The sequence below is a fragment of the Falco biarmicus genome, unplaced genomic scaffold (genome assembly GCF_023638135.1).
Source record: "Falco biarmicus isolate bFalBia1 unplaced genomic scaffold, bFalBia1.pri scaffold_30, whole genome shotgun sequence".
NCBI lineage: Eukaryota > Metazoa > Chordata > Aves > Falconiformes > Falconidae > Falco > Falco biarmicus.
Genome location: NW_026611861.1, coordinates 382,930 through 407,723, shown reverse-complemented (window position 1 = coordinate 407,723; position 24,794 = coordinate 382,930). Strand labels below are relative to the sequence as shown.

Here is a 24,794-nt window from a genome sequence, read left to right as displayed (position 1 = left end):
AATGTAAGTCAGAAGCAACACTGAAAATACCTTCAAACATTGATGGGTCCCGCTGAGGGCCATTGCTGACAAAGCGTCCCCATGGACTCGTTAGAGTAGCTAATTAGAGGCCAGACCTGCAGGCAGGCAAAGGTACTGTGTCAGTGGCTGTAATGCTGCAAAACACATTTGGATTTTTTTATGAAGCAGAAAGACCAAGCCCTGACCCCCAGGCTCTTGGAGGGCAGAACATAAGACCCTCCAAATCAAGTTCTATGTCACAGGCCTTGGTGGGAGAGGCAGCTGCCATTGCCAGGGGGACAGAGGCCTCAGCCCCCTGTGGGGCCATTCAGCCTCGCTGCAGCCCTGGGCCATCTCCACTGCAAGTTGCCCTACACTGTCCATGTGGCACCTCTTTCCACTCTGGGGGTTGACTCTTCCTTGCTTTCCTACCCAGCATTCACATCCACATTTCTCTGCCTTTTCTGGAGTTTCTCCCCTCATCCCTGCTTGTTCCTTGAAACTCAAAGCCATGGGACAATCCAGGCTCCCTCTGGGTGAACTCTGGCATCAGAGGGCAAACCTCAGAGAATACCAGTTGTTGCGTATACGTAGATCAAAGTGGGAGAAATTCTAGAGATACAAAAAAATTTGGAATCATCCTAATATTTGTCATGAGTCCCAGGAAGTTCACACCTTCTATGAAATTGAAGAAAATATGCTGATGTCCTGGTTTCCTGATTTACAGCTATTGGTTAAAAAGTTCATCTCCAGATGCCTTTCTCCTCTTCCTCTTTGATCACTCCAACCTATTCTACCTATGTAGCTTCTGCTTTAAGGTTCAGAGAGGAAAAATTGGACTGTCTTTCAGCAGTGTCTCTAATATTCCCTATGGGCAACTCTTCAGTTGTCGCAATAGACCTCATGGGGATTTGCTTGAACTTACAATACGACAGCTGAGAAATTTATTTTTATTTATTAATTTCTAACCCACTCCCCCAACACACACCCTGATAAGCAATCCCTCTTTTATTCCTGTTTACACCCTCTTCTCTAAAGGAAAGCAGCCAATATTTACTGCCAAGCACTTCCTATATTCACCTGCAGAGCTGGTTGGAGAAGTCAGATGTCAAGTGATGGAAGTGCCATGGGGCTGAGGAGATAAACGGTGGGGCTGGGGAGGTGAGAAGTCAGGCTGTCCACGCAGTGTTTAGCTCCAGGGACTGCTTTTCCAACCTCTGCACAACTCCTCAGGAGGCATGCTGCATCAGTTGCCATTAGAAAAGTCTTCTATCACTTCTCCATAGTGGTCATTACCTGCCTTCCTCTTTAACTATACTTCTGAAACTTATTAAGTGTTCAAGCCTTGAAGACCAGATGTCCCTGATGGAGGAGACAGGGCTCGTCAGGGCGTTCTCCCTCGTCATGAGCCCAGGGTGTCTTTGCTGCTGTGGACTTCAGGTGTTCAGAGGAGCCTGAAGAAACCTCTCAAGAACACCAAGTCCAGAGCAAAGCCCACAGTCCCTGGAAGCATTAATGGGCCCCACTGAGGGCCATGGCTGAGAAAGCCTCCCCATGGCCTTGTTAGAGCCCATCCTTGGGGGCTGTGAGTGCAGGAAGGCAAAGGCGCTGTGCAGGCAGCTCTGCTGCTGAGCAAAGCCTTGGCTTGCTTGATGAAGCAGAAAGGCCAAGGCGTGACCTGCAGCCTGTGGGGAGGTGGGTGCTGTCCCTCACAGAGGGCTCAGGGCTCTTCCTGGGGACCATGGAAGGTGGGCATCCAATGCCCAGTGAAGGACAGCAATGGCACAGCAACTTCCAGCTTCCCCATGGGGCTGCAAGGAGGCAACGATGCCCCGTGCCGTGAGGACATCATGTCTTGTCATGGCCCTCAGAGGCAGAGACAGCTGCCATAGCCAAGGGGACACAGACCTGGGTTCTACTGGTGCCTTCCAGCCTTGACAGTGCCCTCTGCCCTCTTCACCACAGGCTGTCCTACATGGTTGGAGCCCTGCCCCTGTTGCCCTGCAGGCTGTAGGCACCATCTCGCTGCCCTGCCTTGCTCTCACCCCAACATTGCCATACCTTCACTGAGGTACCTCCACTCTCACCGGCTGTTCCTTGAAACACAAAGCCATGGGCTGATCCAGGCTCCCTCTGGCTGAGCTCTTGCACCGCAGCAGGACCCCTAGAGTGAAAGTTCTTCCTCCCGATAGCCACTCTCCATTTGCAACATTACACTTTGTGAAATCTTTTCCCCTCTCCTCTTTTTTCCCACTACCCAGGAAAGCTTTACCACCTCAGGAACTGCCCTCCAAGCAGGGAACCTAACTCAAAAGCTATTTTTGGTGGTCTTTCCCCTCAAAAAAGTGAAGTCACCTCCACATGGTCTTCTAAACCACATGGCTGCTGCTGGCCTTTCAGCTTCTCCCAGAGACGTGACCAAGCCACATGCCTGCTGCTGTCCTCTCATGTCCACAGGCAAAATGGACATGACAGCCTGTACCCCAGCCTTTTTCCTGGAGAGGTCCTATGCTGTAGCTTGGCAGAAGGACTTTCCCAGCCATGTTCCTGTTGCCGGCCTGTCACCTCCAGAGACAGAACTGACCTCACAGGCCCCTTCACAGCCAGGCATGTCCTCCTGCATGAGGAGTTCCTGAGAATCAGCTGTCCTCCTCATAACACACCCCTCTGTCACCCTCATTCTAACCCATGACCTGGCCACAGAAAAGCAGCCTTGTTTCTTTCAGATTTTTCAAGTGCATTTCCCACAAGCCATTTGAGTGGAGAAACATTCTTCACATGAACTTCCGTAGTTGTGTTGACATACACATGATATATGATCTTTCATATATATGGCTTTTTTTTCCAGGTTGGACTGACCGCTGGAGATCATCGAATCCAGCCCTCCAACTGAGGCAGGGTCAGCTAGAGCAACTTGCTCAGTAACTGGTCTAGCTAGGCTTGCAATATCATAGAGGCATAGGAACAGAGAATCATTTAGGTTGAAAAAGACCTTAAAGAGAATCAAATCCAACCGTTACCACAGGACGGCCAATCCCATCACTAAATCATGTCCCGAAGCACTGCATCTATGTACTTTTGAAACACCTCCAGGGCTGGTGATTCCACCAGCTCCCTGGGCAGCCTGTTCCAATGCCTGACCATCCTTGCAGTGAAGATGTTTTTCCTCATATCCAATCTAAAGCTCTCTTGGTGTAAATTGAGGCATATTCCTCTTGTTCTGTCACTTCTTACCTGGGAGAAGAGACCTACCCCACCTTTCAGGTCTACAACCCAACCTTTCAAGTCTACAACATCCTTTCAGGCAGAAAGATCCCCCCTGTGGTTCCTCTTCTCCACACTGTACGACCTAAGTCCCCTCAGGTGCTCTTCAACAGTGCAGGGCTCCAGACCCTTCACCACCTTTGTTGCCCTTCTGTGGACATACTAAACCACCTCAACATTACTGTTGAAGTGAGCGGCCCAAAATGGAAACACAGTGTTCAAGGTGTGGCTTCAGCAGTGCCGAGTACAGGGGGTCCATCACTGCCCTGGTCCTGCTGGCCACACTGTTTCTGATAGCAGACACGATGATATGGGCCTTCTTGGCCACCCGGGCACACTGCTGGCTCATGCTCAACCATCTGTCAACCTGCACCCTCAGGGTACTTCCCCACCAGGCTGCCTTCCAGCCACTCTGGCCCAAGCCTGTAGCGTTGTGGGGGGCTGTTGTGACCCACGTACAGAACTGGCACTTCTCCTGGTTGAACTTCATACAACTGGACTCATCCAAATGATCCGACCAGTGCAGATCCCTCTGCAGAGGTTTACTGCCCTCATGGAGATCAACACTGCCACTCAATTTGGTGTTGTATGCAAACTCACTGAGGGTGCACTCAAGCCAGATCATTAATAAAGTTCTGAAGCAGGACTGGCCCCAACACTGAGCCCTGGGGAACACCACTCCTTATGGGCTGTTGTCACCTGAATTCACTCCATTTACTCCCCCTCTTGGGGCCTGGCTGTCCAGCCAGCTCAAAACCAGCGTGGAGAACACCCACCGAAGCCATGAGCAGCCAGTTTCTCCAGGAGAATGCAGTGGGAGATGCAGCCAAAAGGCTTTCCTAAGGTCCAGGTAGACAGCATCCACAGCCTTTCCCTCATCCACTAGGCAGGTCATTTTGTCCCAGCAGGAGATCAGATTCCTCACGCAGGACCTGCCTTTCATACATCCATGCTGGCTGGTCCTGACCTCCTGGTTATCCCGAACCTCCCTCCTACCCTTCTTGTAGGTGGGCAGCACTTGACTAACATTCAGCCTTCTTGGACCTCCCCAGTTAGCCAGCACTGTTGAAAGTCACCCCTGTGGTGAGGCAATAGAGAAACAGACCAATGATTTTCAAAGTGTCCCTGCATCACGGGATGTCCATTGTCAAGGACACAATCAAAAGCACAGAGGGGCTGAGCTGGGCTCTGTGAGCGCTGGCAGGGAAGAGCCCTGGGGCCGGAGAAAGAGCTGCCGGCAGGGACAGCTGCAGGCAGCAGAGCCCTGGGCAGGGAGGGGGGGAGATGCTGAGGGGGACCCTGATGCAGGGCAGATAGGGGCACCTCCTGGCCATGGTCTGCCGTGCAGGTGCCTTCCCTGAGCAACACACCTCTGCTCTCCTCTCCCACCCAGCACAGCCTTTAGACCGTTGGTTCCATGTGTTTCAACAGCTCCTGGTCCAGCAGAGCAGCAGAAGGGATGAAGTGCATCTCTCCTGCTGCCACGGTGCCATTTCTCGCTGAGCACAGCCTGAGGGTGACTGCCCTGCACTGCTGCTGTGTGGGAGGTGGTGTGCCGGGCTGGGAAAGGGGAAGGAGTTCCCGAGTGTCCCTTTGTCTCTCTCCTGGCCTTGCTCAGATGCTATTGGCATTGCAGACAGGCTCTCTGGCAAGAGGGGTTTCAGCTGCCGGCTCAGGCGCAGACCTTGTGGGTCCTCCTGTGCAGACATGTCCTCGGCAAGGAGGTGTCCCAGCTTTCCCCTAACCGATGATGCTGTGGGCAATGCAGTCTGTGAGGCCGGGGAAGGAGCTGAGTCTCCTGCAAGAACTTGCCATGGTCAAGACACTTGACCACCTACTTCGGGTGTCCACCCAAGATGTATGTGCCTGCCAGGGCACACAGTGAGCCCTGGGTGTCCTTGGATAGCAGTGTGGTGCTGAGCCTTCGGTAAGGGATGAGGCATTCTGTTCTCTGCAGTGGATCCCTCTGCTCTCAGCAGTGCCTGGCTGCTTGTCAGGGTAACATGGCAGTGTGATCACTCTCCATCTAAGAAAGGAGCAATTGCCGGGCAGCTGGGAAGGAGAGGGATGGAGAGAGCAGAGTCCCTGCCTCTGCCCTAAGGCACAGACAGTGCCCTTGCCTCTCAGCACTCACTCTGCTCTCCCTGAGCACAGCACAAAGCCCTCCTGACCTGACTCTGGCCATGGCCGTTGCTCAGCACGGGCAGAGCCGATGCTGACAGGCCCTTCTGCGCTGGGAGCAGTTTGGGCTGAGCCAGTGCAAGGCCAGGACTGGCCCCTGCCCCCACGGTTCCCATGAAGCCCCTGCTGCAGAGCAGGGCTCACTGCTGGGCAGCCAGCGGGCACAGCCCCTGCTCCTCACAGCACACTCGGCCAGCACTCAGCGCAGCTCCAGCCACGGCTCGGAAGGGAGCTCTCCTAGGAACGGCAGAGGGGGGGACCTGGGGCAGCGGGGGCGCAACTAGGAGAAACGGCTTTCACTTGCCTTAACAGAAGAATTGCCTGACTTGTCACTACTTTTCCTCCATGAGCAGGTCCCCATGCTCAGAGGCAGCAGATGTCCAACAGCAGCTCCATCACCCAGTTCCTCCTCCTGGCATTGGCAGACACGCGGGAGCTGCAGCTCTTGCACTTCTGGCTCTCCCTGGGCATCTACCTGGCTGCCCTCGTGGCCAATGGCCTCATCATCATCACAGTAGTGTGCGACCACCACCTGCACACCCCCATGTACTTCTTCCTCCTCAGCCTCTCTCTCATCGACCTGGGCTCCATCTCCACCACTCTCCCCAAAGCCATGGCCAACTCCCTCTGGGACACCAGGGACATCTCCTACCCTGGATGTGCTGCACAGCTCTTCCTGATTGTCTTTTTCCTTTCAGCGGAGTGTTCTCTCCTCACCGTCATGGCCTATGACCGCTACGTGGCCATCTGCCAGCCCCTGCACTACGGGACCCTGCTGGGCAGCAGAGCTTGTGTCCACATGGCAGCAGCTGCCTGGGCCAGTGGGTTTCTCTATGCTGCGCTGCACACGGCCAATGCACTGTCACTGCCGCTCTGCCACGGCAATGCCCTGGGACAGGTCTTCTGTGAAATCCCACAGATCCTCAAGCTCTCCTGCTCACACACCCACCTCAGGGAAGTGGGGCTTCTAGTGATTAGTTCCTGTTTAGTCTGTGGATGTTTCATTTTCATTGTGCTGTCCTATGTGCAGATCTTCAGGGCTGTGCTGAGGATCCCCTCTGAGCAGGGACGGCACAAAGCCTTTTCCACGTGCCTCCCTCACCTGGCCGTGATCTCCCTTTCTCAGCACTGGCATGTTTGCACACCTGAAGCCCCCCTCCATCTCCTCCCCATCCCTGGACCTGGTGGTGGCAGTTCTGTACTTGGTGGTGCCTCCAGCAGTGAACCCCCTCATCTACAGCATGAGGAACCAGGAGCTGAAGGACGCACTGAAGAAGCTGATGCAGTCAGGTGTCTCTCAGCAGCACTGAACTGCCTGAATCTCCTCACAAGGCATTTCCTGGTCATCTCTGGAACATCCTGTGCATTTAGCACTTTTAACGTCACAATTGTGTTTCTCCTAGAATGTTTGCATGCACTCCACTTCCTCAAAGGAATGAACCCAGCCTGCCTGACCCAGAGGCTTTTGTACGTTTGCATCCAGGATGGTGCAGCTGGACTCCTGTGTCACATCTCTGTAATTTAAGGGGCTTGTGTAGTGAAGATATCTATCAAGTTCCCCAGAGAGTAAAGCACCAGTGTAGAGCTCAGCTGTGTGAGTGTGCAAAGTTGGGGCAAATAACAGGGTGGGGGCACACGGCAGGGTGTCCTGGTGCAAATCCTTGGGTCACGGTGAAGGAAGCAAGGCAGTAATCGGGTGGGACACAGGGCTCTGCTCAGTGCCATGTTCCCTGGATACCCAGGGGAAGCTGCCCCAGGTGCCCCAAGATGTCCTAAGTATCAGTCGTTTCCTTTGCTTGTTGTACACCCCAGTCGCTACGAGGAACATTTGCTGCATGGTCAGCTCTGTCATCCTTAGTGGCTCAGTGATACCCAACTCCATTGCAACTCTAAATGTAAATGGAGCCACTTTCCTCCTGTCACTGGTTACACACAAGTCCCATAGCTCTTGCCACAGTTGGCCACTCAGCCAAGGCTGTGGTCAGACATCTCCAAATAGATCATGTCCTCACGGCTTTGCTTTGACAAATAGTGAAGTAAACCACTGACGGAGATCCCACCAACTGGCCTGGGTCCAGTCTTTCACTCTCGATGTTATCTCAAAAAAACCCCAGTTTCTCAGCCTCTCCTTGTCCATAACATGATCCAGGTCCCAACCATCCTTCTGGCTTCTGCAGGACTTGCTCCAGTCTGGCAGGGTCTTTCTTGTGCGGGGGAGCCCCACTGTGGGCTCAGCAGTCCTGATGTGGTCCTGTGGAGGGTTAACCATGGCCAGCACCCAGCCAGCCACCCAGCTCTTCATCTGCTCCCCTGACTCAACAGGACAAAGGGAGAAAATAAACCAGTGATGCTCCTGAGTCAAGGTACAGGCAGAGAGACTACTTACCGATCCCTGTCATAGCCAAAGATGTGTTGTCTTGCCAAAGATCAATTTCATTCATTGCCAATTAAAACAAGATGTTGATTGTGAGAAACAATGACTAAAACATTGAAGACCATTCCCCAGTTTCTCCCAGGGCTAAATTACTCCATTGATCCCAATTCACCTACACAAGCACACCCTGAGAGGTGTAGGGGGGATGTTGAAGAGGGTTGATGGCACAGGAAACCGCTGCTGCTCCTTCCTCGTCACACTTCTGCCCTGCTCCAGCGTGGGTCCTCTCCATAGACCCTGCTATCTTTGCGGTCAAGGGTATGCATTGTTCATTTCATTCTGTCTTGCTTGTGTCCTTGAAACTCAGAGAATGACAGAGAACGTTGACATTGGAAGGGACCTCTGGAGATCACCCAGGGAAACCCGCTAGGAGAGGCACGGCCAGCTGCAGGAGTGGTCTGGAAACTAGGACCATGCGCGGCAATCAGTTAGCTGAGGGGAATGCGCTCGAGCTTGTCTAGACAACAATTAACATGATGAGGCATGTTTGCAGAGCACAGGGGAGTGGGAGACGGATGGCGCCAAGCTTGGCGCCAAGGAAAGGTAACACCTTGCGGTTAATTGCTGGTAGTTAACCACCAATCAGGGATTGCCTAGTATGCAAGGCTTAGCTTCAAGAACCAATTAGTTTAAAACGCGCAGCTTCTGAAAGTGTATAAAAACGCGTGCTTCTGTACAATAAATTGACATTTGCTTGCATCAAGCTGCGTCCTGTCTCTTCATTCACCGCAAATTGGTGACCCCGACGTGATGCGTTTAAGGATCTAACATGAAGGGCTCTCGAATCGCCTATCTGAGCGACATGCAGCGAATCCCACAGAACTTTGAATGATCTGCTGAAAGGAAGCAGGAGCCGGCCTGAAATCCCTCCGGAGTTGAGAGGTGAGCTGTGGGAAATCCGTAACGGGGAATCAGGCTTCGTCCCCAGAAAGAGACGTATATGGACTCATAAAGGGTCTTCTAGTCAGATCTGGCAGTCCGTGCCTCAGTCTCCTCAAATGGTGACCCCTATGGTGGTGTTCCCAAGCCTTGGAAGAATAAGGATGGAACTGGTCGGTACAAAAAGCCAGCTCGTGGAAGAGGGCTGCGTTCTGGAGGAGATGTCTTGGCTGAACGATCGTCTTGCTGGCTGGACCAGGCGGACAACCTAAACCCCGAGGATAACACCTGTATTCATCAAGACAGGTGAGCAGCCAAGAAACCTTAGAGACTTTGAAAGAATGAAAGTGTGTACATACAGCAGCCAATTGTATGATGCTGCCGCGGAGGGGAACTCCGTGTCGGGAATGCATTTAACATCTTGGTGGCAAATTCTGACTACTCTTTGCCAAGTGTGGACTAATTCTACTAGCGGTGCTAAACCAGAGGAAGCTGTAAATTCCACCGACAGCGCGACTCTTCTCAAGACACCGTCAGCGATGGCGATTCTGTCCACACCTCCTCTGCCCCCAAAGCTTCTGTCACTGATTGCAGCGACCCTCACAACACAGGACCAAGCACGGGAACAGGACAACTCGGACAATGATTTTATTGACACTGATAAACCTTTTGATCCAGGTCCTATAGATCTGGAAAAGAGCTAGACCTTTCCCCCATCCCCTTGTCTCTCCTGATGCATTGATTGTATTTTTGGGGAGGGTGAAAGGGAGTGTGAGGGATTGGTGGCAGGAATGCAAGTGGGAATCAGTTCAGTGATGGGTTTGGGGAGTTGCTAGGGCATGTTCAGTATTTTGTCAGACAAATCAACCTGCAGAGTGGCAGCCTGTGCAATACGAGGCTGTTAAAGGGTTAAGCAAAGCAGTGGGGGAAGGGAGGATTTATAATGCATTTGCTATGTCCCTTCTTGAAGTGATGGCAGAGCCTTATACACTCACACGGCATGATTGGAAGTTACTGCTTTGTATGGTACTAACTGATACCGTATATGATGTGGTTATTTGATTTTTGTGAGCTATGTGTAGTGGCCTTGACTGAAAACCTTAATCGGGGAATTGCTGTTAACTATGAGCAGTTGGCTGGAGCAATTAACTGTGCCGATTCTGTGACTCAGGCAAGGTATGCCAGGGACGACTGTCTGCAAATGAATGAGATGGCTATTAAAGCAGTCAGGGTGCGGGAGTCTTGCCACAGTCTTGCAGGGTCCTAGAGAGTCACTAACTTTAATACTAACTTGATTGATTGGCTTCAGAATATTTTGCAACAAGTCGAACTTCAGGAAGCTCAAGGGTTGCTTTTAAAACAACTAGCTGTGATAATGTCAATGAAAATTGTAAACGGGCAACTTTCACAATCGCAACCCCAACATGCGTCAAATGATTGTAACGCAGAACTCACAGCAGACTGTAATTCTCAGGCTGAGTTCTGGAATGCAGCATAACACATTTTTGCTTCTCTAATCTCTTCTGTAAGAATAGTACACACTCTTAACTTGCTTAGTAAATTAGGCTGCTAGCTTGCTAAACAAAGTAATACTAAAAATACTAATTTTTTTTTCTGGCGTATTAACAGATGTTGATTCTGTCCATCATATGTTGCTACAGAACCGAGTTGCTATTGATTTTTATTATTAGCACAGGGACACAAGTGTGAAGACTTTGGTAGGATGTGTTACGTGAATCTGAGTGACCACTGTGAATTAATTTACAAAAGTATACAAAACTCAAAAGCCTTAAAACAAAGATCTGCAGCAGAGCCAGTGGTGGGATGCCGTTGGTCTCTTCTCACGGCTGGGAAACTTTGGGCCATGACTCAAAAGTATTACAGGATTTATTATAATTATCTTTAACCACCTTATTGATGTTTGCCTTATGTCTCCCATACCTTTTTTTTTTCCTGTATTCAGTGTTTAGTTGATTGTAACATAAATCAGGTCATGGTCACCCAGCTACACACAACCTTTGCCTTGTCGCAATTAACAAGCAAAAAAGAGGAGGATAATGTCTGAAGAGAGATGTAGGAGAGGAAGCTGGAGAATATTTGACCTAACAAGAGATGAGAGAACAGCTGGGTATTGTGAAGGAGAGTAGGAAAGATAAACACGGTTATCTAGTGATAAATAGGTGTCTGCATGCTTGTAGTGATATACAGCTATGTAACTGCTGAATGATTTCTGCCCTGAGCCTGGTGGCGCATACAGCTGTGGTTTGTGTCCGGGCTCAGAGATGTAAATAGGGGCTTCTCTGTTTTGGTGAAAGTGTTTCTCTTTGCATAAAAAAAGAGAGGGAATGAGGGGAATGACCCCAGAGGTATGTTCAGAGAAGGCATGCGATGTTTCGAACTTTTTGACTGAACCAGTTCTTGTATGGTGTGCCCGTCCGTCTATGTATAATGTTAATCCAAAAGAAGCTGATATTGTTTACACTTTGTCGATAATTGTCTTTCTGTAGATGCTAATGCAGTAGGAGGCTATGATGGGAACGTGTCGCAGCGGTTCTTCTCTTATCCAGAGTAACAGCAGGGAAAGCATTAAAGAGTTAAATCACCTTGTTTGGTAGTCAGTTAAGAATGTGAGTCAAAATTGCCGCTGCTTTTTGTTGTTTGTTCAGGGACATGGCTGTGAGGATTTTGATGGTATGCGCTGTGTGGATTTTAGGCGCCCCATTGCAGCAACATGTTAACAAAATCTGAGAAAATTTCAGCCTTTTTTTGGCATCCATTCACTCAATTGGCAGTATTGTTTGTTTGCTATTGCCTTGGTTGCTGTCATGTTATCCAGCGCCCCGCAGAACATGGCAAACCTGGTACTAGCTGTTCAAAAACAAAAAGGGGAAAGTGTAAAACTGTACGGAACAAAGACAGTGGGTTATTTTGACATTGATAATATGTCTTAGTTGGTTTTTTATTTGTTCTATTACTTGTGCCATGTTTTTGCTCTGTTTCAGGGGTTCTTTTGTGCAACAGGAAGGGGGAGATGCAGGAGCGGTCTGGAAACTAGGACCATGCGTGGCAATCAGTTAGCTGAGGGGAATGTGCTCGAGCTTGTCTAGACAACAATTAACATGATGAGGCATGTTTACAGAGCACAGGGGAGTGGGAGACGGATGGCACCAAGCTTGGCGCCAAGGAAAGGTAACACCTTGTGGTTAATTGATGGTAGTTAACCACCAATCAGGGACTGCCTAGTATGCAAGGCTTAGCTTCAAGAACCAATTAGTTTAAAACGTGCAGCCAGCTCAAGCCGGTTGTACAAGGCCTTGGCTCGGTAGGTTTGGAATATGTCAAGGGGTGGACTTTCCATAACCACTCTTGGCAACTACCTGCAGTGGTTGAACATCCTCAGTTCAAAAAGTGTAACCTTGGCTCGCATGGAATGCTGCATACATTAATAAGACTCTCAGAGCCTTTTCTTCTCCACACTGAACAGTTGTAGATCTCTCACCCTGTCTTCCTGGGAGCCATGTTCCAGTCCCTTCAAGAAGCTTGGTGGCCTTTTGCAGGACTTTAGTAGGTCAACAACTCCCTTGCTCTGGGAAGCCCAGCCATGGATACGGCACTCCAGATGTGGCCTCAGCAGTGCTGAGAGGAGGGGAAGGGTCACCTCCCCCCATCAGCCAGCGATGCTTTTCCTAATGCAGCCCAGGGGGCCGTTGGCCTTTGCCATGAGGGTGCATCGATGGCTCCTGCTCAGCTGCTTGTCCTCTGGCACCCAAAGGTCCTTCTCTGCAGAGCTGCTCTCTGGCCAGCCTGCCACCAGCAGGATAGCCCCAGGAGGGCTGGATCACGGGCTGGCCTCCCCCAGGGGCGCGCTCAGCACCAGCAGCAGCATCTTGCCCATCTTGGAGACGAGCTTCAGCTCTGGCACAGGCCGCAGGGTGCTACAGAGTCACCTGGGAGAGCAAAGCCCTCTCCTGCCAGGGCTGCGCAGCCCAGGCCTGTTGCCCTCTGGCCTCGGGGACTGCAGCCCTTGCTCTCGTGGTGGGAATGTACTTCATCCTTCTGCTGCCCCCTGCCACCCGCTCCAGCATCCTCTGCTGGGCAGCAAACCCCTCCCACACAAGGGCTCCCATCCCTGGGTACCGGTGTCCGTGTGACAAGCCTGCCCTTGGCCCTGGTGCCACACCTGAGGTGCTGCAGCCCACACGGGCCCCAGAGCCCACTGCCTGGGGTGTGGGCAGCAGGAGCCCCCTGTGCCACCACAGAGCTGTGACATCAGTGCCGTAAGCGCTGAGGAGGGGCAGGGCAGCTCCCACGCCTTTGGCGGTGGATGGAGACACAAGGTCTGTGGGGGAGACCTATGGGAAAGATGAGGGGAGGGGGGCGCTCTGTGCGATTTCAGGGCAGCTCAGATACATGGAGCTCTTGTATTGGACAGGCAATGAGGTTGGGTGAGAGCTTGAGTGTGGATCAAAGGGGAGAGCAGCCAGGGTGGCACTGAGGGAGGAATTAGTTGTGGTTTGACACTGGCCAGCACGCAAATGCCCAGCATCTGTTGCTCACTGACCCCTTCCATGCCCAGCGTGATGGGGGAGAGGATCAGAAGAAAACTCACAGGTTAGGAAAATAACAGTTCAACAGGAGAAGCAAAAGCTTTGTGTGCAAGGAGAGCAACATGAGCAATTCGCTCACTCCTTGCCATGGGCAGCAGGGGTTCAGCCATCCCCAGAAAAGCTGCTCTTCAGCAATCTGTCAGTGACACGGGAAGACAAATACCATGATCACAAATGTCCTCTTTTCATCCTCCTTTCCCCGAGCTGTTATTGATGAGCACAACGTCCTGGGATATGCAATATCGCTGTGGTCAGTGGGGGTCAGCTGCCCAAGCTCCTTGCATCCCCCCAGTCTCCTTGTAGCGCAGGCAGAGTGTGAGAAAGAGAAGCCTTGGTGATTACTCTGCAGCGGTGGCCAAAACACTGGTGTGTGGTCAGCGCTGCCTTGGGAAGAGATGCAAAGCACAGCACCAGAAGGGCTGCTGTGAAGAAAATGCACTCCATGCCAGCCCGAGCCAGGACAGAGCGACAGGTCATACAGTCAGGGTGAGGCATGAACAATGTCTTCTTGAAATGACCTGAGGAAACCTGTGGATCACAGAGCCTGTCTCTTCTGGGGGAATCAGTCTCCTTGGTGATCACTGCACAGGTAAGCAAGGATGCCAGGAGCCCAGGTCTTTGTGGGAGAGTCCCCCAGACCAACCAGGCCACCCACTCTGATGCTCACCTGCACCTGGGTCTCCCCAAAGACGACAAGCTGCTCAGGGATTTGAAGACCAGGGCCACCTTGCTTCTAGTAGTGTGCAGTTGTGGTGTCCCTGATGCCCAGGCATGTGTGGATGGAGAGCAGCAGAGCACAGCCCAGGACAGGAGGGAAGGAGAACCTGGCCTGCTGAGGGCACTGGCAGGTGGGATCCCATGGGGGCAGGGCCCTGAGAGCATCCCTAGGCCTTCCTGGCCCTGACCAGCCTCCCCTGGGGCCTCCACCCAAAGCTTTGTCCATGGCTTCGGGAGGCCATTGAAGCCAGGCAGGAGATTCAGCCCCAGCACAACCTGTGCTGTAGGTGTGCGGGTGTCCAGGCACAACCACAGGAACAGCCTGGCCTGTCTATTGACCTTGTTGGTTCGGAATTTCAGGCTCACTTCCCAGCTTCATTCTGAATGGGGTGGCCAATGAAATGACTCCATGGCCCTCCAAGTCCTGGGGACATTCTGCTGCCTCCCTTCCTTCCTGAACTCCCTCCCACATACACACCTTCCTTGCTGTAACGGCTTGTCTCTGGCCAAAAGCCCAGCAGCCACCCAGCCGCTTCCTCCCCTCTTCCCTCCCCAGTCAAGGCCAAAATATTAACACAGCGGTCTACATGTGGTGTTATGAGTGATGATAATGTGGAAAAAAAATAATTTCCCTCACTGTATTGTCAAGGCACCTCTTCATACGCTCCAGGGCACGGCTGGCTGCCTCTGCTACCAGGTCACGGGCTGGGATTGTGTTTTGCCTTCTGTCCCCCAGCACCACCAGGGCCTTTTCTGCACAGACACTGCCCAGCCAGGCAGGTCCCAGGCCCTGCAGCTGCAGGGTGTTAGTCCACCCGAGGGAGGTGCAGGCTCTGCCCTTGGTCCGTCCTGCATCTGTGCAGCTCCTGACAGGGCGGCCACCCCACCTGCCAGGGTTCCCCTCCATGGCATCCCTAGGGCACAGGGATGGTCCTCTCAGTTTGGTGCCACCGACAGACACTGTGAGAGTTGCCTCCACTGGATTATCTTTCCAGCTCTTAAACTGTAAGCAGGAGAGTCCCCTGTGGTGCCCACACTGCCCCAGTATGTCCCAGTGGCCTCCAGGTGGGGTGTGAGCCCTTCCCCACTGCTCTCTCAGCCTGACCATCCAGCTGGTGTTTTACTCTTCTCTTTCTGTTTGCACCCAGAGGTTCATGGCCTCGCTTGGGTAGAACAACGCTGAGGGAGACCATGGGAAGACATTTGTAAAGCTGAGGGAAATGACATCCACTGTGGAGCTCCTCACACACAACTGCAGGCTGTCAGGTTTGCGAGGTAGATGGCAAATCTCATAAGCAGTCATAAGCTATCACAGTGAGAAGAAAATACTCTGCTGAAATGAAAAAGAGAATCAGTAAGTGCTTGGCAGCAAATCCTCAGTAAGAGATGGCTCTGGTCGTACAGGAAACTGAGCATGGCTTTGGGGAGAATGGTGGGGATGGAGCCCAGGTCGAGGAGGTAGAGGTTATGAGGATGAAGCACATGGGGGTGTGGAGGAGGTGATTGCACAGTACAGTGGTGACGATGAGGCTGTTGGCCATGAGGGCAGCCAGGGAGATGCCCAGGAGAGCCAGAAGTGCAAGACCTGCAGCTCCCGCGTGTCTGCCAATGCCAGGAGGAGGAACTGGGTTAAGGAGTCGCCACTTGGCATCTGGTGCTTCCTGGCATAGAGATTGTCTGAGAGGGAAAAGGGTTAGGCAAGACTTTGCTGAGCAAAATCTAACATATTTCTCAGAGGAACCCCACTGAAAAGGCCTCTCTGCTTTCCCGAAGACCTTTACTAGATCTCTCATGAGTTGGTTTTTGCTGAGGGTGCTCCAGGGAGTAGGAGACTCTGCTGTGGGCTCTGCAGGAGTCAGTCCTTCCCTACAGCAGTAGCGAAATAGGAACGTGGCGTGATCTAGGATTAAATACACTCAGGGCATCAAAGGGCTTCACAGCATTGCCACCCCGTGTTCACCCAACTATGGAGCGGAGTTGAGGGGATTTTTCTCTGTGTATTTTGTTCCGGTTGCCCCACCACAGCTGAGGAGTGGTTTTGGCACTGCCATTCCTGCTGCACTCCAGGTGCCATCAGGTGGGCCCTGAGAGGCAAAGAGACAGTCCCTTTGTGCGGACTGAGGACAGCCAGTCTGTCCACCCGCCCTGGTTTCAGCTGCCCTGTGCTGGCAGCTCCTTGACCTGCAGGACTATCACCCCCAGTGCTTCCCAGAGAAGGAACTGGACGCTGCCGAGAGCAGAGGCATCCAGTTTCCAAGTACCGATCTGCAAACTCCTCATGCTGCCTCATCATACCTGAGAAGGATCTCCGCTCTGCCCCTGCAGCCAGGGACACAGAGGGCACATTGCAGCTGCCTGTGCACAGCTACCCAGCAGCATTCCTGGGGTGTCTTCTCCATGGGGCTCCCTGATCACACAGCGATGCCACCGGAGAGTTGTGCCCTTCTGGAGCGCAGCCTGCAGCCACCCAGCTCCTGAAGGTGGGGTGTCCTGAAGTGAGAGGTGTCTCTTTTGGACTTCTGGGAGCTTAGGTATCAGGAGGCAATTGGGAGACCTTACTGCCATAGGCTAACCTGTATGGCAAGACCCCTCAGGCTGGTCTCTCAAGTGCTTCTGAGTCCCACGCCGCATCCAAGTTGAGTGATAAGAGCACGAGGAGCAGAGACAGAAGGGGGGAAGATGGACAAACGCTGCAGCGCTGCTACCAGTGGAGGCAGATGGGGCAGCTGGGAGGGTATTTGGTGATTTCTCCCCTTCTGGGGTGAGGCCACGGAGAAGGCGACCGAGCCCATGGCTCTAAGTGCAGAGGCTATGCTGATGGTAAAGAAGAGCAGGGGCTTTCTCCAGGGAAGGTGCCTGCCCTGCAGGGGATGGCAGGGAGATGCCTGAATCCCCCCTCCCACAGTGTTTCTGGGAGCAGCTCCCTCTTGCTGCCTGCCCACGTCTCTGCTGCCTGGAGCTGTCCCTGCCTGGAGCTGCTTCTCTGGCCCCATGCCTCCGAGCTACTCAGGACTCACATAGCCATCCCACCCGCTCCGTGCTCAGCTCTGCCCTTCTGCACCCTCCTGGCAGCACGGCACTGCCCAGGGCCATCCTGCTGTGTGCAGGGCCAAAGGAGCAGCTCAGAAAAGTGCTAACGAGAGCTGGGTTCTCAGTGCCTGCTCCAAACCAGCAACATGAATTCTAGTCTCCCACCACCCACTCAGCCCAGACGGCCTTGGGCACCCCTTGTTCCACACACAGCAACTTCACACCCCTGCAGCTGTGCCTGGGAGCAGAGAGCCGCCATGCCTTCTCCCCTGATGGTGTGGCAAGGAAGCCCTCCTCTGGAGCATCTCCTTCTCCTCTGCATTACAGAAACTCTGAGAGTCTTCCTGACACATCCCGTCAACTGTCAGATGTACCCAATTGAAGAGGTCCATCCAGGAATTGCAGAGGATGTGGAAGGAGGGCCATGGATCCTGCAAAGGGTATAGGGATGCTGCCCAGTTACGTAGGGATGTGTCAGGAGGGACAAAGTGTGGCTGGATCTGAACATGGCACGGGACTCAAAGAAGAAGGAGAAGAAGGACTGGTCTAGGCATGTCACTTAGAGAATGAAGGACAAATTAAATGTGCACCCCCAACAAACACAACTGGCAAACCAGTAACAACAGACATGGGGAACCTGAACATGAGTAAGTCTGTGGGACCTGACTAGATGAATGCCTGAGTCCTGAGGGAGCTGGCTGATGGAGTCGCCAAGCCACCCTCCATGCTATTGGAAATGTCAAGTCACTCAGGTGAAGTTCTTGGTGACTGGAAAAAGAGAGACATTGCACGCATCCTTCAAAAGGGTAGAAAGAGGAACCCTGGGAACTGGCCACCTGTCAGCATCAGCTCCGTGCCTGGGAAGATCATGGAAAAGATCCTCCTAGAAGCTGTGCTAAGGCCAACGGTGAACAGGGAGGTAATTCAGCACAGCCAGCATGGCTTCAACAAGGGCAACAATTGCCTGAGCAACCTAGTTGTCGTCCATGACCTTCTCTGACACAAGGATTGGGTTTACAGGCTTGTAGTTCTCCAGATCCTCCTTCCTGCCCATCTTGCAGGTGGGCACCACTTTGACTAACCCCCAGTCTTCTGGGGCCTCCCCAGTTAGCCAGCACCGTTGATTATCATCCCTGTGCTGAGGCAGTTGAGGAACAGACCAATGATTTTCACAGTGTTCCTGGATCACAGGTACCATTGCCAAGGACACATTCCAAAGCACTTTGTCCTTCCTGGACATGAGGTTCAGCTGCACCAAAGGTCCTCTGGGGCTTTGGGGAGAGTGGTGGAGATGGAACACGGGTCGAGGAGGGAGAGGTTGAGGAGGAAGAAATACATGCGGGTGTTGAGGTGATGACGGCAGTGATGACGAGGCCGTTGGTTATGAGGGCAGCCAGGTCGGTGGTGTCGTGGTTTAACCCTGGCCGGCAACCAAGCACCACGCAGTCACTTGCTCACCCCTCCCTCACCCAGAGGGATCGGGATGAAAATCGGGAAGGAATGTAAAACGCAAGGATTGAGATAAGTACAACTTAATAGGCAAAGCAAAAAGCCGCGGGCACAAGCAAACAAAGCAAGGAATTCATTCCCCACTTCCCATGGGCAGGCAGGTGTTCGGCCATCCCCAGGGCAGCAGGGCTCCATCACGTGCCATGGTTACTCGGGAAGACAAACGCCATAATGCCAGATGTTCCCAACTTCCTTCTCTTCCCCCAGTTTATATACTCAGCATGACGTCATATGGTATGGAATACCTCTTTGGCTACCCTGGGTCACCTGTCCTGGCTGTGTCCCCTCCCAATATCCCGTGCCCCTCCAGCCCTCTCGCTGGCAGTGCCCAAGGAACCAAAAAGTCCTTGACTTAGTATAAACATCGCCCAGCAACAACTAAAAACATGAGTGTGCTCTCAGCATTGTTCTCACATCATAGCCCAAACAGATCATATACTGAAGAAGAAAATTAACTCTATCCCAGTTGAAACCAGGACAGGTGCTCAGGAAGAGCCAGAAGTGCAAGAGCTGCAGCTCCCATGGGTCTCCATATGCCAGGAGGAGGAACTGGGCGATGAAGGTGCCACTGGGCATTTGCTGCCTCTGGGAATGGGGACCTATCCAATAGGGAAAAGACTGTGACAAGTTAGGGGAGATTTCTCTGAACAAACCCTCAAGCTTTCCTCATCAAAACCACACTGAAAAGGCCTTTCTGATTTTTGGAAGACCTTTGGACGTCCCTCTCATGAGCTGTGGTTGGTCTGGCTAAGGGTGTTCCAAGGAGCAAGGGACTATGCTGTGGGCTCTGCAGGTGTCTGTCCTGCCTTATGGCAAGGGGGAAAGAGGAACTTGGGGTGATCAAAGATTAAACGTTCTCATGGCATCAAAGGGCTTTCCAGCATTGTCACTCCCAGTTCACCCCACTACAGAGTGGGGTTGAGGGGACTTTTTTCTGTGTCTACTGTTTCAATTGCCTCTGGGAAAATTACTCATTACTTTGGAATTAGGGAAAACTGGGACCCAACAGAAGCCTAGCAGTATAGAAAGATTTCTAGGCTAAAATAACTGCATCGCTTTTAGGATGGTTGGCATGGACGGAATCTACTCTACCACAGCTCCCTAAGCAACACACCCTGCCATCTCAGCACCTGCTGATGGGAGTAATGGAGGGTGGAGCAAGTGGAGACCCCACAGCCAAGCTCTGCTGTGCTCCCTGCAGGAAGGGGAACTTGATGGTACCACACAGCTGATGTCACATAAGAAGCTACGAGAGGCTGTCCACTGCTGAGCCAACCATTGAGGCGATAGGACTTTCCTCAGATGAAATAATCTCCCTGTAATACCAATGCACACCTCCATGCCAAAGTTACCCACCTCCAAGGTCCTACTACACCTCCCTGGGCACAGGATACCAAACAGTAACAACAATATGAATGACTGGAGTCACTCAAGCTCCACCAAAATGTCAATACAATGAACTAGGCCAGGACTGAAATAAGTCCGGAGGTGGCGGGTGTTCTAAACTCCTCAATTACCACAGTGATTCAGTGGTTCACTATCTGATAAACACCTCTGTGAACAAAGTGAGGTCAAGTGAGGACCCACTCTCTGGGAATGAAGGGACTTCTTGACCAAGGGAGTCACCTTGGGAAGGATGAGTGACATAGAACAAGGGGTGGAAAGAACACCATTGCCAAAGGAAGGAGCATTCAAGCAAGGAAGTTCTGGCCACAGCCGAAGACAAGCTGGTAAGGTCTTTCAACCCTCATACATATAAAAAAAAAAAAAAAAAACCAAAACCAAAAAAACCTAAAAACACAAACCAAAAAACCCCCAGCCAATAGTAAGACAAAGGTAACTGTGGTAGTGACAGATTGCAACCTCCATGTCAAACAGCCCTCAAACGCGGGCAAAACCCCGCTTGGGGAGCGTGTGCAGTCAGTGAAAGCCTTCCGTGGTGCTGCCTGAGGGTGAGCACTAACGTACCTCACGAGTGAGAAACTTGTAACCTATCCCATGTAGGTAAATGAATAAGCAACGTGCTATGAAGTGTCAAAGTGGACAATGAGGGGATAAGTGAGTGGAGACTCCATGGGAACTTCTGGGATCAGTGGATGGGCTGAACCTGTCGTTCCCCCTAGGGACGCCTATAGGGTAAGAACTTTATGCTAGCACTAACTCACGGTAGCTGTTGCTCAGTGTGTTGCTTCAAGCGTGTTTTGCAGTCAGCCTACCATTACTGGCATTCTTTGAACCTTACTCTGTCACAAACTTGCATAATAAAAATCTTCAGCTGAAGCTCATTTCCTATAAGTCTCTGGAGATGTGAGTAGGTGTTTTAAGGGCTCTGACTCAATGATGCTGTCAGCGGGGCTCCTGGATAGGTTGGTAGAGTCACCCTCGGATACAGTGGGCTGCCAAAGCACAGGTCGTGGGCAGCTTGGTCAGACACAAGGGTCTCGTCTCTCTTTGGAGACTTTTCATATCGAAGGTCAGCGCAGGGATTGCTATGATAAATCCAGGGCTCTCCTCAATCTGTGTTTTCAGTTTTCTGTTGTTGGGGGCAGGAGAGGGGAGGCAGAAATGTTAATGGAGATCTCGAGTTTGAAGATGTCCCTGAGACTGCCAGCTGTAACTCTGAGTGATGAGGAGGTCTGCCAGGAGCCTCCTGAAGTGCCCTCAGCCACTCCTCCGCCTATGAACAGCAGCAGCAGCACCTTTGCTGGAGCCATCAGGGTCGTTCTGAGCTGCCCTTTTCCCCCTGCGGACAGGACCCTGTGCCCAGCCAGTGCCCTTCAGAGAGGCACGTTTGTGCGGGGCCAGTGCACAGAGGCAGAGATGTGGTCTGTGAGCACTGACAGGGAAAGACCTGGCACAGGGAGATACGTCCCACAAGGAAAGTCTCCTGACATCCAGGATGTTGCAAGGACTGATAGGAAACTTCAGACAGAATTGTTGTTGAAGGGAGAATCAGAAAGCTCTCTCTGACCATGTGCAGTGCAGACCCCTTTCTCTGAGGCATCCCCCTGGCCTGCTCTCCCCCCAGCAAAGCCTCTGCCCTCAGGGCTGGGGGTCCCGAGGCGTGAGCCACCCCCTCTGCAGCCAGAGCTCCAGCAGAGCCGCGGTGCAGCTCTGCAGCCACGTGCCCCGGTCCCTCTGCAGAGCACAGGGGCTGAGAGCAGCTGCCCGGCAATGTTGGTGTGTGGGAGGTGGCGAGCAGAGCTGGGCAAGGGCAACGCTGCCCTCAGTGCCTGGCTCGCTCGCCCTGGACACTCTTACCTAGACCATCAGTGCAATTTTACTTCTTTCTCTGCCGTTTTGGGTTAGTTTTATTCTCTAGCTCTTGCTGTCAGGCTCTCTGGGGATGGGTGTTTCAGCTGCAGAGTCACACTCTGACCTTGTGGGTCCTCTCCTGCAGGTGTGTCCATGGGAACAAGTGTCCCAGCTTTCCTCTCAGCTGTGGGGCTGTGGGCAATGCCCTATGTGGGGCTGGGCAATGGGCTGGTTCTCCCTGAACCTGATGCTCTTGTTAGGGCACTTGGCTACCTCCTTGAAGTTCCCTTCCAAGCAGCGAGTTGCCCTCCAGAGTGGAAACCTGTCCCCTCGCACCCATTAGTGATCTGAAAGCCCCACATAGAAGCGTAGAGTTTCTGTGATGGAGAAAACACTGTTGGGGTGGGTGAAATGAGCTGTGTATCCTTTGCTGTGGGTGGGATGCTGAGTTCTGATGAAAGTCTACAACCTTTACTGGTCTGTGGTGGGTCAGTCCGTTCTCAGCAGTGCCTTGTGGTATTTCAGGGTAACATGGGAGTGTGGCCACCATTCATCTCAGGAAGGTGCAAGCCCATAGAAACTGGGAACCAGAAGGACAGACCACCTCCCCTCACTGGGCACTCACCCACAGGCAATCCTCTTGCCTCACAGACCTCACTCTGTTCCCCCGGAGGGCAGCAAAAATGCTCTGCTTTTCTGACATCTGAAAATACTCAACAGGAGAGATGGGGGGGAGCTGTGAAAAAAACTAAAGCTCTCTTACAATGCCTTCACCCTTCCCGTTCCTTAGCACTGGCGCTGCAGACGCTGACCAGCCCTTCCGCGTTGGCACTGGTTTCAGAGGACAAAGTTAAACACCAGGACTGGTCCCTGCCCCCACCCACTGCTGCAGAGTGGGGCTGGCTGGTCAAGAGCCCGTGGGCAGATGCCCTGCTCTTCATCACCCACACGGCCAGCACCAAGCAGGGCTGCAGCCACACAGCTGCAGGAAGGTCTCCGAGAAAAGAGAGGGATGTCTGTGTGTGACGGGGGGATGGTCTGTGGGAAATGGCTTTGATTTTGCTTGCAGAAGTCTCCCCTAAATTATCACTGTCTTTTTCTCCTGTGACAGGACCATATGCCCAGAGGCAGCACATGTCCAACAGCAGCTCCATCACCCAGTTCCTCCTCCTGGCATTGGCAGACACGCGGGAGCTGCAGCTCTTGCACTTCTGGCTCTCCCTGGGCATCTACCTGGCTGCCCTCATGGCCAACGTACTCATCATCACTGCCATAGTGTGCGACCACCACCTGCACACCCCCATGTACTTCTTCCTCCTCAACCTCTCTCTCATCGACCTGGGCTCCATCTCCACCACTCTCCCGAAAGCCATGGCCAACTCCCTCTGGGACACCAGGGACATCTCCTACTCAGGATGTGCTGCACAGCTCTTCCTGATTGTCTTTTTCCTTTCAGCAGAGTGTTCTCTCCTCACCGTCATGGCCTATGACCGCTACGTGGCCATCTGCCAGCCCCTGCACTACGGGACCCTGCTGGGCAGCAGAGCTTGTGTCCACATGGCAGCAGCTGCCTGGGCCAGTGGGTTTCTCAATGCTGCGCTGCACACGGCCAATACACTGTCACTGCCGCTCTGCCAAGGCAATGCCCTGGGACAGGTCTTCTGTGAAATCCCACAGATCCTCAAGCTCTCCTGCTCACACACCTACCTCAGGGAAGTGGGGCTAATTGTGGCTGGTGCTTCTTTATTATTTGGCTGTTTTGTTTTCATTCTTCTGTCCTATGTGCAGATCTTCAGGGCTGTGCTGAGGATCCCCTCTGAGCAGGGACGGCACAAAGCCTTTTCCACGTGCCTCCCTCACCTGGCCGTGGTCTCCCTCTTTCTCAGCACTGGCATGTTTGCCCACCTGAAGCCCCCCTCCATCTCCTCCCCATCCCTGGACCTGGTGGTGTCAGTTCTCTACTTGGTGGTGCCTCCAGCAGTGAACCCCGTCATCTACAGCATGAGGAACCAGGAGCTGAAGGGTGCAATGTGCAAACTGATAGCTGGATGTTCTTCTAAAGCATTAAAATGATGAATAGCATTTATAATGTAGTTCATCACAGACCCTGACTCTCTTCTGAATTTTTTGTAGTTACTTGTGGTATTTCAGTTCTGATAAAGTTGTCATCCCCATTCTAATTCCTTCTGTGATTTTCTTTTCTGAAGGTGCCCTGCTCTCTCCTCATCTAACAAAGCCAAAGGGCCATTAGGCAACTTTATTTTGTCTGGGATTCTTCATTCCAAGGCCTTTCTGGAGCTGCAGGGACAGTTCTCTGTCCACAGACGGAGGGGAAAAGGTTCCTGGCATGGCAGCAGTACCAGGGAACACCAGCCCTTGGCTCTCAAGTGCTGTCCTTCTTCCACTTCCACACTCTCCTTCTGACCCCATGCCTTGGTGTAAGGCCTGAGGGCTCTGGCAGCTTGGTCACCGCCGTGCTGCGTGGCAGTCCTGTGAGCGCAGGCAGGGGCAGGCAACGGGCACTCTGTGACGGTGCTGGCCTCCATAAAATGCTATGGATTTGTGGAGACCACCTGAATGCAGCACTGCAACGTGCTTCCTTGAACCGAGGTCCCCGTGCCCGTTGCTCATGACGAGGGCCATCTCCGCGAGGTGCCGAGCAGGGCGCGACACCCCCGGGCTGAGGTGCTGCCAGCCTCTGGCAGGGGCAGCAGGAGGCCAGGCAGTCACTGTGCCTGCTGCAGTGCTCTGCCTCCGCATGTGCCAGGGACGGGCTCGTGCCTCTGAGCACCCCTGTGCGCGTGAGGCTGGGGTACAACCACGCCAGCAGTGCATGAGGCCAGCTGAGGTGGGGACACCTCCTAGAGCCTGGCCGTTCCTGTGTGTGACTGCAGGAACAAAGGCCACTGTCCCAGGGA

The 24,794-nt window shown here is 52.8% G+C and overlaps 1 protein-coding gene and 1 pseudogene across 1 annotated transcript; both read left to right on the top strand.

Annotated features, from left to right (window-relative positions):
• Positions 1 to 5,821: 5,821 nt before the first annotated feature.
• On the top strand, positions 5,822 to 6,722 carry LOC130143478 (olfactory receptor 14C36-like; annotated as a pseudogene).
• A 16,240-nt stretch (positions 6,723 to 22,962) lies between these two features.
• LOC130143456 (olfactory receptor 14A16-like) lies at positions 22,963 to 23,949 on the top strand. Its single transcript, XM_056326143.1, has one exon. It carries the CDS (start codon positions 23,011 to 23,013, stop codon positions 23,947 to 23,949), a length of 939 nt encoding a protein of 312 aa, XP_056182118.1. The 5' UTR covers positions 22,963 to 23,010.
• Positions 23,950 to 24,794: the final 845 nt, after the last annotated feature.